The sequence below is a fragment of the Podarcis tiliguerta genome, assembly GCF_965153285.1.
Source record: "Podarcis tiliguerta genome assembly, chromosome: 13".
Lineage (NCBI taxonomy): Eukaryota > Metazoa > Chordata > Lepidosauria > Squamata > Lacertidae > Podarcis > Podarcis tiliguerta.
Window position 1 is genome coordinate 7,878,448 of NC_139546.1, and position 13,638 is coordinate 7,892,085.

Sequence of the window (13,638 nt, forward strand, 5' to 3'; positions counted from 1 at the left end):
AAAGCCTCTTTCCCTGGTTGCCAAAATGAGCTGCATTCTGAGAGGAGCTTTGAAAAAGTTGAAAAGGGGTGGGGAGAAAGGAGGGCAATTCAACCATTGGGTGTAAGCCCCACCAAACAATTTTAGCTCCCTAAAAAGGACTAGAATGGGCCTCCCTTGTGACTAGGACAGCAACCTGTTCTGAGGGGGGTGGGATTTTCAATCAGTCTACCACCCCAAAACTGTGTCCTTGCAAGCTTCCATTCATTTTAACAGGGCTTCTGCATGATGTATTCCTCAGATCATATCTGTGTCTCTCCCACTTGCTGTCCTTAGTTACACCTTGAACCTGAGAGACAGCCACCTCATCCATCCTATTAGTCATAGATTACATGATGCAGATGTAAACGCCTGGCTCTGTGGAGCCCTGGCGGAACTGTTTGTGGCGTCTGCCTCTAGACTCCACCATTTCTCACCTTGGATATTGCCATTTTCATTCCCTCAGGTGCACTGTACACACACGCAAGCAAGAAGAAGATGGGAATTTATTCCCAATTCTTGCAAGTCATCTGTTCTCAGCACAGCGACTCAGGCATGGTTATCTTTCTAAACATCTAAAAAGTTATGGAGCTACGGAATGATTAATGGTTTTTAAATCATCCCACCTACTTTTAAAATCCGGCAACTGGATTTATAACTGAGAAGAGGGTGGTATTTGTATTTAAATACGCTGTTGGCAAAGCCCAAGGCAAAGCCATTAAAAAAAAAATCAGGCATCCAATTTCGCTGGAGAGCAATCAAGTTAATGAGCCCGTAACCAACAACCAGTCTGAGGTGTGTGAGAGAAAAGCACAAGACCCATTTGCCCCACTGCACAGACCATAATGAACTCTTTGGAAGAAGTGTGGGATGAAAGGAATAAATTTAATGCTGGCGAAAGCAAGCAGGTCTGGCCCTGTAAGTTGCTACCATGGGGTACTGTGTAGGAACTACCCGTAAGCTTCTCTGATTTTTTTGGTAAATAACAGCGTAAAAGTGGAACGCAGTATCATATCTCATCATCATTTGAACAGCAGACTCAAACTGAGTCATGATGTGTACATAATTAAAATGGAATGAGTAATAAACAAAAGGGATGTGTCAATATGCTGAGAACCTATACACAGTTCCCTGATGGAAGTGGAAATGGCCTCCTCCCCAGGGGCATAGTGTCAGCCGTGTGTGCAGGAGCCAGGCACTGTGGCCAGTAGGACTTTGCAGGGCTGGGGCCTTCCTAAGTTTGTTCTGCAGAGGCAAGGCGCAGCCGCACAGGTGAGGCCGCTTGGTAACTCACAGCACCTGATGGCAAGAGCAAGGAAAGGATATAAGATCAGCATTTACCTTCGGCTCTTTGCCACAGCAACACGTTCCCCTGCCTTGCTGTGTTTGACTCCTTGCTCCTCGGACCCTTGACTTCGTGACTCCTCGCTTCTTGATCCTCAGACCTTTGACTTCGTGACTCCTTGCTTCCTAACCCTCGGACCCTTGGCTTCTTGACTCCCGGCGCTCTGACCTTGGACTCTTGGCTTCCTGACTCCTGGCATCTGGACTCCGGTTCCTGCTCCCACCCCGCCATCTTGCCCCCGGTCCCAATGTCCCCAGCTGGGACTTCAACCGACCATGAACCGGACTGTGACACGTAGGAAGGGAGGGGTGTGGTCCACCTCGGGTGTCATCCTTGAGGGGTTGACAAAGTGGCACACCGCGGGGGGTGGCACTTACCGCGGGGCCTGGCCTACAGTGTGCCCGGCTACGTGTCTCCCCTGTGAGTGACGCAGTGGGTTGGGGCCCTGTGCTGCCCAAAACAGCAGTGTGGGGCTTGCGTCCGCCAGGCAGACTCTGTAGGCAGCTCGCCATGCCACCCGCCTGGTCATCAGATCAATCTGAGCAGTGATTGGGATGGCCATGTCCACTCCTGGCATGCAAGTGAAGCCCCCAAGAGTGAATTCAGACCTCGAGCCGAAAGAAAAAAGGTTCTCCATTGCTACTAGAAGGTAAGGCCAATTCAGTGTCCAAAGACATCTTGTGCAAGCTGATTTACAGTTAAATTTACAGTGGTACCTAGGGTTAAGTACTTAATTCATTCCGGAGGTCCGTTCTTAACCTGAAACTGTTCTTAACCTGAAGCACCACTTTAGCTAATGGGGCCTCCTGCTGCCGCTGAGCTGCCGGAGCACGATTTCTGTTCTCATCCTGAAGCAAAGTTCTTAACCCGAGGTACTATTTCTGGGTTAGCGGAGTCTGTAACCTGAAGCGTATGTAACCCGAGGTACCACTGTATTCCAAACTTCACTTTTGGCCATAAAACATTTGCTTTACATACCGTAGATTTACGACTTGCGATTTGATCTTCCTTTTCTTCAACGGCGTACCTTCAAATGCCTCATTAATCTGTTGAAAGGAAGAAAGGAAGGAAAAGGTTGTTAGGCAAGCACATACCAGAATGCCTCAGAAAAATTTCACACACATTTGAAAATCTCTGCGCCACAGAATTAATCGAAATAACTTGCGATCTCTGTAAACTTAGCTATTGTTTTTTATCATCATGTGGTGTTTGTCATTCTGTACTTCGCAATTTATGAAGAAGGTTTAGGGTTTGCGGGGTTTTTTAAGGATAGTAAACACATGGCTGGTAAATAAAACAGCTGAGAGAAAAAGAATACTTCATGATCCCGCTAAAATTATGGCCAGTCTTGCAAGAATAGCCCTTGATAACTCTGCATCAGATTCTAGATTGCTGTGCCCAGGCTTTGTTGTTGTTGTCTAGTTGTGTCTGACTCTTCGTGACCCCATGGACCAGAGCACGCCAGGCACTCCTGTCTTCCACTGCCTCCCACAGTTTAGTCAAACACATGCTGGTAGCTTCGAAAACACTGTCCCACCATCTCGTCCTCTGTCGTCCCCTTCTCCTTGTGCCCTCCATCTTTCCCAACATCAGGGTCTTTTCCAGTGAGTCTTCTCTTCTCCTGAGGTGGCCAAAGTCTTGGAGCCTCAGCTTCTGGATCTGTCCTTCCAGTGAGCATTCAGGGCTGATTTCCTTCAGAATGGATAGGTTTGATCTTCTTGCAGTCCATGGGACTCTCAAGAGTCTCCTCCAGCACCATAGTTCAAAAGCATCAATTCTTCGGCGATCAGCACAAGCAATCTGGTTTATTCCTCATGTCACCCCAGCTTTCATCAGTTATTTTTCTTTTTGCACAAAAAGTGGTGTTTAGAACGAGGGAAGGAGAAAGAAAGAAAGCCATTTTCACTTACAATAGTCTCAATGGTAGAGCTCAGGTCTCTAAATTCTTTTGAGGTCTGTTTTTCCAAGCTTGGTTGGTACGGCTCATTAGTGATTCTAAAGGAAGCATTGTAAAAGAACAACTTCTGATCTACAACAAAGGAAGAGGAGGAAAGGAAGACGTTAAACGATGTTCATCTTCTCTTTACTTCGCCCCAATGTGGCTCAGGCTATCTACAAGATCGTGGCGCAGAGGTGAGCAGTCCCTGACAGAGGCGCTCTGTGTTTTTAACTCGGAAACAGAGCGCTTTCATAACTCTCTCTGCAGAGAAGGGAGAGTAGCAGGCTGCTCCCTGCCTTTCATTTGCCCAGGAATATGCACGGTACCACAGGCTGCATCCATACACCATAAATATAAAGCATATTTATTTGTCCATAGAAATATTTGTTTACTGCTACAGTGGTACCTCGCAAGACGAATGCCTCGCAAGACGAAAAACTCGCAAGACGAAAGAGTTTGTTTTTTGAGTTGCTTTGCAAGACAAATTTCCCTATGGGCTTGCTTCGCAAGACGAAAACGTCTTGCGCCTTTTTCTTAAAACCGTCAATGCATTCCTATGGGAAACCGTCAATGTATTTCCTATGGGAAACCGTGCTTCGCAAGACGAAAAATTCACAAGACGAAAAAACCCGCAGAACGAATTAATTTCGTCTTGCGAGGCACCGCTATATTCATAAAACGTATCACAGCAGTTTACAGTAATAACCCATACAACCACACAGTAAAAACATAGACAAAAAGTTAAAATCAGAAATCAGCTAACTGTGGTGGGAATTGCCTGCATAGACCTGGTGGAATGAAAAAGTTTTCATCAGGCATTTAAAGTTGGCACAGAAGGGGTCTACTTGAATCTCCACTGGCAGAATGTTTCATAATACTGAGCTGATGACACTAAAGCATGGGTAGGAAAACTAAGGCCCAGGGGCCGGATCCGACCCAATCGCCTTCTAAATCCAGCCCGTGGACACTCCAGGAATCAGCATGTTTTTACATGAGTAGAATGTGTGCTTTTATTTAAAATGCATCTCTGGGTTATTTGTGGGGCCTGCTGGCGTTTTTACATGAGTAGAATGTGTCCTTTTATTTAAAATGCATCTCTGGGTTATTTGTGGGGTCTGCCTGGTGTTTTTACATGAGTAGAATGTGTCCTTTTATTTCAAATGCATCTCTGGGTTATTTGTGGGGCCTGCCTGGTGTTTTTACATGAGTAGGATGTGTCCTTTTATTTAAAATGCATCTCTGGGTTATTTGTGAGGCATTAGTTCCAGCTGCACATTAGTTAGGTATTATTTGTCATTGTTCTCTCTCCCCCCCAAAAAGCGCAGCAGCTTTGGGGCGTCACCCCCCCAAAAGCAAAGCAACTTTTGCAACCCCCCCCAAAGCTCCAAAATTTTGGTCAGCCGCTCCTCCTGAAAAGCTCAACAACTTTGGGGAGCCCCCCTCCAATAACCTCAACAAAAATCTCAACAACAACTCTGGGCACTTTGGGATAAATAAGTGGGTTTTGGTTTGCAGTTTGGGCACTAGGTCTCTAAAAGGTTCGCCACCACTGGCATATGGAGACACTGTGCTCCAGAACTTCTCATGACCACTCCCAATGGCTTCATATAGATGTAAAACAGCACTGGGGAGACAACGGCACCCTGCAGAACCTCAAAGCACATGTTCCAGGGTGCATGCCCTGGGCTAGAGGTTGTCTTGATCACAAAGCCTGGTTGAGACCCTTTTAACATTTGAAAAGTTCAGGCCAGATGGATTGGTAAAGACTGATGCACTCACCGTATACCAGAAAATAAACCAGCAGGCCGACAACAAGGGCTACGACTGCAAAGGCTGCTAGGACAATCAGCGCAATCATCCACGGCTCCAGGTATCTCGTTCTTGTTTCTGTCCTAGCCATTCTGAGAGAAGTGGGCGAAAATGGAAGAATTATAGGTGAAAACACAGAATGGGGAGATTGGTACCCCCCCCATGAGGAAATAACCAGAGATTAATAGCATGAGTTTTCAATCACATTTTAAATGTCCACTATGAAAGTGTGCTCTGTTTTCTTCTAAACCATTATCTTAGAATTCAGTAAGTACATTAATACATGCAATGAATTATCTGTCCATGAAAACGTAAGTGAAATGGCTATCACTTTCACTTAGATCCTATGAGCTTCAAAGCCCTGTTTGGCCATTATCCCTTATGCAAGTCATGATCGCATGAGGGGGATAGCAGGTTCTCACCACACGTTGCTGGTCCCAGATATACATCTCGTCCCCTCGCTGTCCATGGATTGGGGGACGGGAGCATGTACATGAAAGGGGGCTGCTCTGCATTTCCTATTCAGAACCTATGTGTTCAGGGTAGGGCCCTTATGTTTGCAGAGTAGCCCCCCCCTCTATAGACATGTCCTCCCCCAGCTGTCAGGAGGTGGAAGGCCAGCAGCTAAGCCATGGTATAGGACCAGCAGAGGCAGTCTGGCTCTCTCCCATACATGACTGTGAATTGTCTGAGCAAACAGGACTCAGCTGTCTCTAGTTACTAGGAATGCCCCATTTGTTTTCTCGCTCTTTTGCCTTTGTGTGAATTTTTTGGGGTGCCTTAAAAAAAAATGTAACATGCACCCATTCTGAGAGGTTACTTCCATGTATTCCACCCCCTCCATCATATCTCCCCCACCAGATAGTATAATTAGTACGACGTCTACTGTGAGTTCAATTGTTAAGCATTCTTACATTAAAAGAAAAAGATTCAAATCTCTACTAGGAAACCAAGGATCAGTATAGAAATGCAAATGCGAATCACCGTGTTTTTCGCTCTATAAGACGCACTTCTCCCCTCCTAAAAAGTAAGGGGAAATGTGTGCACGTCTTATGGAGCGAATGCAGGCTGCAAAGCTATCGCTGAAGCCAGGAGAGCGAGAGGGATTGGTGCGCAGCGATCCCTCTCGCTCTCCTGGCTTCAGGGATAGCCGCACGAAGCCTCTTCAGGGCAATGGGAGGAACGCTCCCCCTGCCCTGAAGAGGCTTGGCATGGCTATCCCAGAAGCCAGAACAGCAAGAGGGATCGCTGCTTTCGCTGCGCAGCGATCCCTCTTGCTGTTCTGACTTCGCTTCGCTGGAGAGGCGCTGCGCAGAGGGGGATTTTTTTCTTGTTCTCCTCTAAAACTTGGTGCGTCTTATGGTCGGGTGCGTCTTAAGAGTGAAAAATACGGTATGTGGGGTGGGGTTGTCTTGGATTCAAGTGAGTGAGAAGGCTAGTCCTGTGCTTGGTAGTGTGTTGGTGGTTGGAAATGAACCATGAATGGACCAATATATGAGAAAGGAGATCAGGCAGCTGTAGGCTGTGAACCCCTCTGGTCCTTCTCTGAGCTTGGGGCTCCCTCCTTGCCCTATTAGTTATCCATCTTAGTAGTACTAGTGAATTAACGTCAAATCAGTCAATGCTGGTAAACCATGTGATGCCAAGAATTCTGGATGAACATAGTGACCTGGCATGAGTGAGAGGTTTGTCTCACTCAGTTGTTCCCAACAAGTATTGTGGTACAGTGTTAGCCAAGGCTCTATGGGTTGACAGAAGAGTTGTCACAGTCTACCACAATCCCATCTCCTTCACCAGATTTCTGCCCCGAAACCTCTCTGTAGCCGGTGCTGAGCTCTTGAGACAGGATAGACATTCTCTTAGGATGCCATCTGTTTCACTGCGAACAGTTTCTGTGTCTGAGCTGACAGAGATGGTTGGAGGGTGCTTTTGGAGGAACCTAGACTGGTTGATTTGAGGGAACTTCAACATCTATAAGGCTCCCTCTGTCAGGATTTCATGGCCTCCATTGCAACCATGGGTCTGTCTCAGATCATCTCATCTGATCTTACACATTTGGCAGGTCACATTCTTGATTTGGTGCTTTGTACTGGACAGGAGGGAGGTGATCTGAGATTTTGACTCGGGAACATAGATATGTTTCATTGGCATGGGCAGATCATCATTTGGTGATGTGTAGCCTCATAAGAAGAGAAGAAGAGTTTGGATTTGATATCCCGCTTTATCACTACCCGAAGGAGTCTCAAAGCGGCTAACAATCTCCTTTCCCTTCCTCCCCCACAACAAACACTCTGTGAGGTGAGTGGGGCTGAGAGACTTCAAAGAAGTGTGACTAGCCCAAGTTCACCCAGCAGGTGCATGTGGAGGAGCGGAGACGCGAACCCGGTTCCCCAGATTGCGAGTCTATCGCTCTTAACCACTACACCACACTGGCTCTCATAAGCATCCTCAAAATTCTGCAGGGCATAAGGGACCAATTTCAGTAGTCAACCCTTAGACTGATGGATCCAAATGGTTTTCAGATGACTCTGGGGGATATTTCTACTGGTGTGGTGTGCAGTTCAGCTGATGTCCTAGTTTGGCCACGATCATCCATACTGTAGCAACACCCAGATTGGATGACTATAATGTACCTTGAGAGTGGAAGTGTCTAAGAAAAGTGATTGGAAATGGCTCTTGGTCCAGAATGCAAGCATCAACCAGAAAATTGAGTAAAACTAGGGCTATGGACATATTACTTTACCTTCTACTCTTGAAGGGCTATCAGGGGACAGTTCTCTATGTGAAGTAGTCCTCTGTTTGAAGCACTTTCCAGTCTAAGTCTGGTTTAAAGATAAAGAGCTTGAAGACGGGAGAGCAGAAGGGGCCTTGAAATTTTGCATCATGAGTTGGCACCTGGACAACAAACAAAGCAGGTCATCTGGTCACAGTCTACTCCACTATTATGGGATGCCTTTTACTTCTATTTAAATGACTGTAAGCGTTGTTGTTTTAATTTACATCTAATTTAATTAGCACATATACAATTAATGCAAATCCGTGTCCTCTTTTCACCTCCTCTTTGTGACGCATCGCCTAATTTTTAGCTGCCCTACTAATACTGGATGGGCAGAAGAGAACCCAAGCAAGGCTAACTCCAAGAATATGCTGTCAGCAATTTCAGTGGTTAGGTCATTTCATTGTATTTGGCATATGAATCTGAAGTTAGGTAAAGAACATCAAGGAAGCTGGGCTCTCAGCTTCGACTAGGAAAACAGCCAGGTAGCCTCTTCCCAGAGTATCCCTCGGCAGATATTATTTTCCATGGCTTTATGTTCCTCCACCCATGAAACCTTGGTTCCTCCTGACAGTCTTCCACTTACGGAACCATCTTAATTCACTTCCTTGCTGGTCTGGGGAGAGCAACCAGCCAGGTAAAGTTTTGTACCTGCATGAAGGTGAACAAGCTGCCATCTTTACCTAAAGTACTGGATTGTAGCCAATGTTATGTCATACTCATAAGTAGACCCCTGAAATTACTATTGCAACGGACTCATGGAGGCTTACTGATAAAATAAGAACAGCTAAAAAGATCAGAGGGGGAAAACAATAATAAAATATATATATAAATATTCTCTCCCAATATTTGGGAGATGAACTATGAAATATTCTCAGAGTCCTGTAGTGATTTCATGCTCTTTATTGCCGCTTGTAAAACAGTGATTGAATTGCCCCCCCCCCAAAACCTCAGGCTTTTATATACATTATCTACAAAATGAGTCCCGTCTGATTGGCTGATTCTGCTTCCCTCCTGGAGTCTGATTGGTCTTTTCCTGCAGGCCAATCAGTTGTTGCATTCTAGGATCCTACCAGCCTAATAGGCTGATTAACTTCCTCCTGGAGCCTGATTGCCCTGGTTTGCTCCTCCTTGGGGGCAGGATGAGGAGAGGGAGCGAGGAGAAAAAAAGGAAAGAAGCGAGGGGAGAGAGAAAGAGAAAGAGAGAGGGAGAGGGAGAAAGCAACAGCAACATGGAATTAGGGGAAATACAGGACAAACTGTGTTCTGTATTGAATCAATATAGGGCATAGCATTCTTTGCACTGAAAAAAGGGACAATCCTGTATTATACAGGGTGGTTGGCAACCCTAGCAGCAGGCAAAGGCAACACAGCTAAGACCCATGCTTTTTAGGCGCAGAACAAGTGGAAGTGTGGACAATACAACCTGGATACAGCCTATTCTCCTTTGTTTATGTGCAATCTGCAAATGTTCCATAGCCTGAACTTGTTCACAACCTCCTTGACATAGCCATCGTTCTGGCACCTAGAGCTGGCAAGGACCAAATTCTACCACCTTGCATGGTAAGTCACACAGGAGCTCACATCTGATTATTCTTCCAGCTCAGCTCCTAAGATGGAGTGACACTTTCTTCAAGCGTACGCTAAGTACAATTTTTTTTAAAAAAAACTGATATTCATTAAAACAAAAATGTTATGTACTGAAGTTCTCACCCTGGGCCAGCAGGGGGATACTGTAGATAGTTATGCAAATAAGGAATCGAAAGTGACGTTCAGTGATTGGATAGTTCTAGAAAATTGTTACAGTTACGTTGTACTGGAGCTCTATATAAGCAGGCTGACTGAGCCCTTCAGTTCAGTTCTGGCCTGTGAATAAACAAGAGCTGTTTGAAGAATCTCTGTGTCGTCTGATATGTTCACCCACAACTTAACAAAAAATACACCTTAAAACCAATAAAACAATATCAAAGCATATCAAAACAAGCAAAACAAATTCAGGGCGCTCATAAACATGCAGCCGGGTGCCATGCGATGAGTCAGAAAGCGCCTGGGCAAAAAGATAAGGCTTCACAAAACATCTGAAGCAACTGATGTTTGCTCCTTCACGCATGGCAGAGGAAAGGGCACTGCACAAAGCAGGGGCAACAAGAGGGAAATGCCCATTTTAGGGTCACTGACCTATCATCGTCTGTGGGGTGCGATGCCGCGAGCAGATTTTCTCCAGATGATCAAGGTCATGGGTAGCCAAACCAAGGCCCGGGGGCCAGATCCGGCCCAATCGCCTTCTAAACATAGCTGTCAACTGTCCCTTATTTGGTGGGAAACTCCCTTATCCCAGCACCGTGTCCCGCTGCTGTCCCTTATTGATGATGTCCCTTAAATTTCCCAGGTTTCAAAGGAAGCAGCTCCTCCCCCTCCCTCCCTGCCAGCCAGGGAGGAGGGAGGCTCCAACTGTGTTGCTTGGCTGCGTTGCTCACCCAATAAGGAGTCTAAGAACGACTGGGGGGTGGAGCTTGCATGCCTTGTGCCGATCAAATCGGCTGCGTTGCCTGGGGACTCGCCTTTGCTCAGCGCTTCCCAGCAGAGAGGTGACGCTGGTTTTCCTTGCTGCATCCCCTTTGCTGGGTTGCTGCGCTGTGGGAACCACCGCTTGAGGTTTCGTTTGGCTGCCGGCTGGGCTTTCTGCCTTTGGCTTGGAAGGGCTCAGAAGTTAAACATACCTGTGTTCGTAAAATCTCTTATTTTGGCTGCTGATCCCTTATTTTCGAGGCTGCTGGTCCCTTATTTTCAAATCTGTAAGTTGACAGCTGTGCTTCTAAATCCGGCCTATACTGTATACAGTATAGATATGTGACTTAACGCTGTGTGCACGTGGCTTGCCAAACTAGCAGTGGGAGCACACTCAATAGAGAGTAAACAGGAGCGTGCACACAACCTCAGAAAAGATGTGCACCTCAATTATTTGTAAGTCTTGGAAAAGACTGCCACAAGGTATGAGCAGCCAGCATTCCCTCCAAACACATTTGTACTGTCCTCAGCTGCTCTAAGCACTACTCTGACCCCATTCGAGAACCTGTTTCTTGCCAGATGCACAGCACAATTCCAAGCATGTTTATTCAGCCATGGGGGGGGGGGCTACTTTTACAGAAGGTACGCATCAGATCTCAACCTTAAGCCGCCACCTGATAAAAATAACTGCCACCTCCTAAATAATTCCTTTGAGAGCCGTAGCCTTTTGAGACAACATTAGTAACACACTCTGAAGGGAGGGAAAGTGGCTAGCTTTTTCAAAAACATGGGTAGGCAGACTAAGGCCCGGTGGCCAGATCCAGCCCAATTGCCTTCTAAATCTGGCCCAAGGACGGTGTGGGAATCAGCATGCTTTTACATGAGTAGAATGTGTGCTTTTATTTAAAATGCATCTCTGGATTATTTGTGGGGCATAGGAATTCATTCATTCCCCCTCCAAAAAAAATATAGTCCGCCCCCCCACAAGGTCTGAGGGACAGTGGAGCAGCCCCCTGCTGAAAAAGTTTGCTGACCCCTGTTCAAAAGGATCCAATACTTTCCTAGGAAACTCGACTCCAAGGTACCACAGCAGCTTATAAGGGGAATTAAACCCCTTTGCTACCTCAAAAGTGAAGTAAGTGGGACACGGGTGGTGCTGTGGGTAAAAGCCTCAGCACCTAGGGCTTGCCGATCGAAAGGTCAGCAGTTCGAATCCCCGTGGCGGGGTGCGCTCCCGTCGTTCGGTCCCAGCGCCTGCCAACCTAGCAGTTCGAAAGCACCCCTGGGTGCAAGTAGATAAATAGGGACCGCTTACTAGCGGGAAGGTAAACGGCGTTCCGGGTGCAGCTCTGGCTCGCCAGAGCAGCTTCGTCACGCTGGCCACGTGACCCAGAAGTGTCTCCAGACAGCGCTGGCCCCCAGCCTCTTTGAGTGAGGTGGGCGCACAACCCTAGAGTCTGTCAAGACTGGCCCGTACGGGCAGGGGTACCTTTACCTTTACCTTAAACCCCTTTGCTACCTCAAAAGTGAAGTAAGCGCTACGAAATACACCTCACATCGACCATGAGAATTCCATTAAAATTTCACCTCTGATTTGATAATTTTTGAATGCAGATTCTTTTCTCATTAACTGATGGAGAAATGATGTGAGTAAACAGGGAAGACATTTTCAGCACAGCACATCATGAACAGTAAGGAATTCTTTGTAGAAAGAAAATTGCTGATGCGCCAGATGTGTGAAGCACCACTTTGGGACTGAAATAGAACAGGGGTCAGCAAACTTTTTCAGCAGGGGTCTGGTCCACTATCCCTCAGACCTTGTGGGGGACTGGACTATATATTTCTTTTGCGGTGGGGGGGGGGGTGAACAAATTCCTATGCCCCACAAATGCATTTTAAATAAAAGCACACATTCTGCTCATGTAAAAACACGCTGATTCCTGGACTTTCCGTGGGCCAGAATGAGAAGGCAATTGGGCTGGATCTGGCCCCTGGGCCTTAGTTTGCCTACCTGAAATATACTTGGAGTCCTGTAGTGATTTCATGCTCTTTATTGCAGCTTGTAAAACAGTGATTGAATTGCCCCCAAACCTCAGGCTTTTATATACATTATTTACACAATGAGTCCTGTCTTGATTGGCTGATTCTGCTTTCCTCCTGGAGCCTGATTGGTCTTTTCCTGCAGGCCAATCAGTTGTTGCCTTCTAGAATCCTACCAGCCTAATAGGCTGATTAACTTCTTCCTGGAGCCTGATTGGCCTTCTCCTGCTAGCCAATCAGTTGTTGCCTTCTAGAATCCTACTTGCCTATTGTTCTAGGATCCAAGGTTAGTACATAACACTACCCATGAAACAGAAGGTCTTCGGTTCCTGGTTTTCATTGAACTTTATTGAGAGCAGAGAACTTCCCACTCTGATTCATCCAATGTTTTCTTGAAATTACAAAGCTACCTGGAGACGCTAGCTACAGTATTTGTGTTGAGTAATTTCAAGCAAATCCTCGTTACGGGCTTGCCCACATTCTCTCACAATTTACTGGGTTCAATAATGACAACAACGAAAACCCCACATCACACCCATGTTGTGACAAAGCACAACAGGGCCTACATGCTGTCCAGCTGAACTCAAAGAAACTAACTTGCTATTTTGTGAACAAGGAAGAACAGAACAGAGAATCATGTTATTTTCGCAACTGTGAACTTTGCATTCGAATTCGCCAAGCATTTTGTTGCTTATAAATTAGTCATGACTTTGTAATGGGCAACTCGTGAATTTGTGATGCAAATTCCTCATTATGCCGAAACAGCTTAAATTGACAGAGTTGTTTACCTGGATTAGCGTGGGCCAAAATGGTGAATGAACTCATCTCTTTTGACTTTCCATCAAGTGTTGGAGCCAGAGTTCTTTAGAGATATGACATGTTTTTCCAAGTAAACAAACAATTCAATTTCATATGGAAATTCAAAAACTTGAGATTTGCTTTCAGGGTAGATCTGAGAGGGGTTTTTTTTAAAGGGTGGCACCTAGCAAACTGGAATGTTATTGTCAAGGACCGGTGCTCAACATCTGCAGCAAATTAGCACCAGTTCCTCTTTAATTTATTATACAGTGATACCTCGGGTTAAGTACTTAATTCGTTCTGGAGGTCCATTCTTAACCTGAAACTGTTCTTAACCTGTAGCACCACTTTAGCTAATGGGGCCTCCGCTGCCGCCATGCAATTTCTGTTCTCATCCAGCGGAGT

The 13,638-nt window shown here is 46.1% G+C and overlaps 1 protein-coding gene across 4 annotated transcripts in view; it reads right to left on the reverse strand.

Moving 5' to 3' along the window:
* Positions 1-13,638, reverse strand: part of LOC310661550 (transmembrane protease serine 11A-like) — a 74,514-nt gene that overhangs the window by 28,956 nt on the left and 31,920 nt on the right. For 3 of the 4 annotated variants that reach the window (XM_083407879.1, XM_083407880.1, XM_083407877.1), the window contains 4 exons: positions 7,855-8,006; positions 5,082-5,203; positions 3,274-3,392; positions 2,342-2,409 (listed from right to left, as the gene is read on the reverse strand). In XM_083407879.1, the coding sequence (XP_083264005.1) occupies positions 2,342-2,409; positions 3,274-3,392; positions 5,082-5,202 (308 nt within the window). In that variant the 5' untranslated portion in view covers position 5,203; positions 7,855-8,006. The remainder of the gene's footprint in view (positions 1-2,341; positions 2,410-3,273; positions 3,393-5,081; positions 5,204-7,854; positions 8,007-13,638) is intronic. The other variant, XM_083407878.1, reaches the window with a different exon arrangement.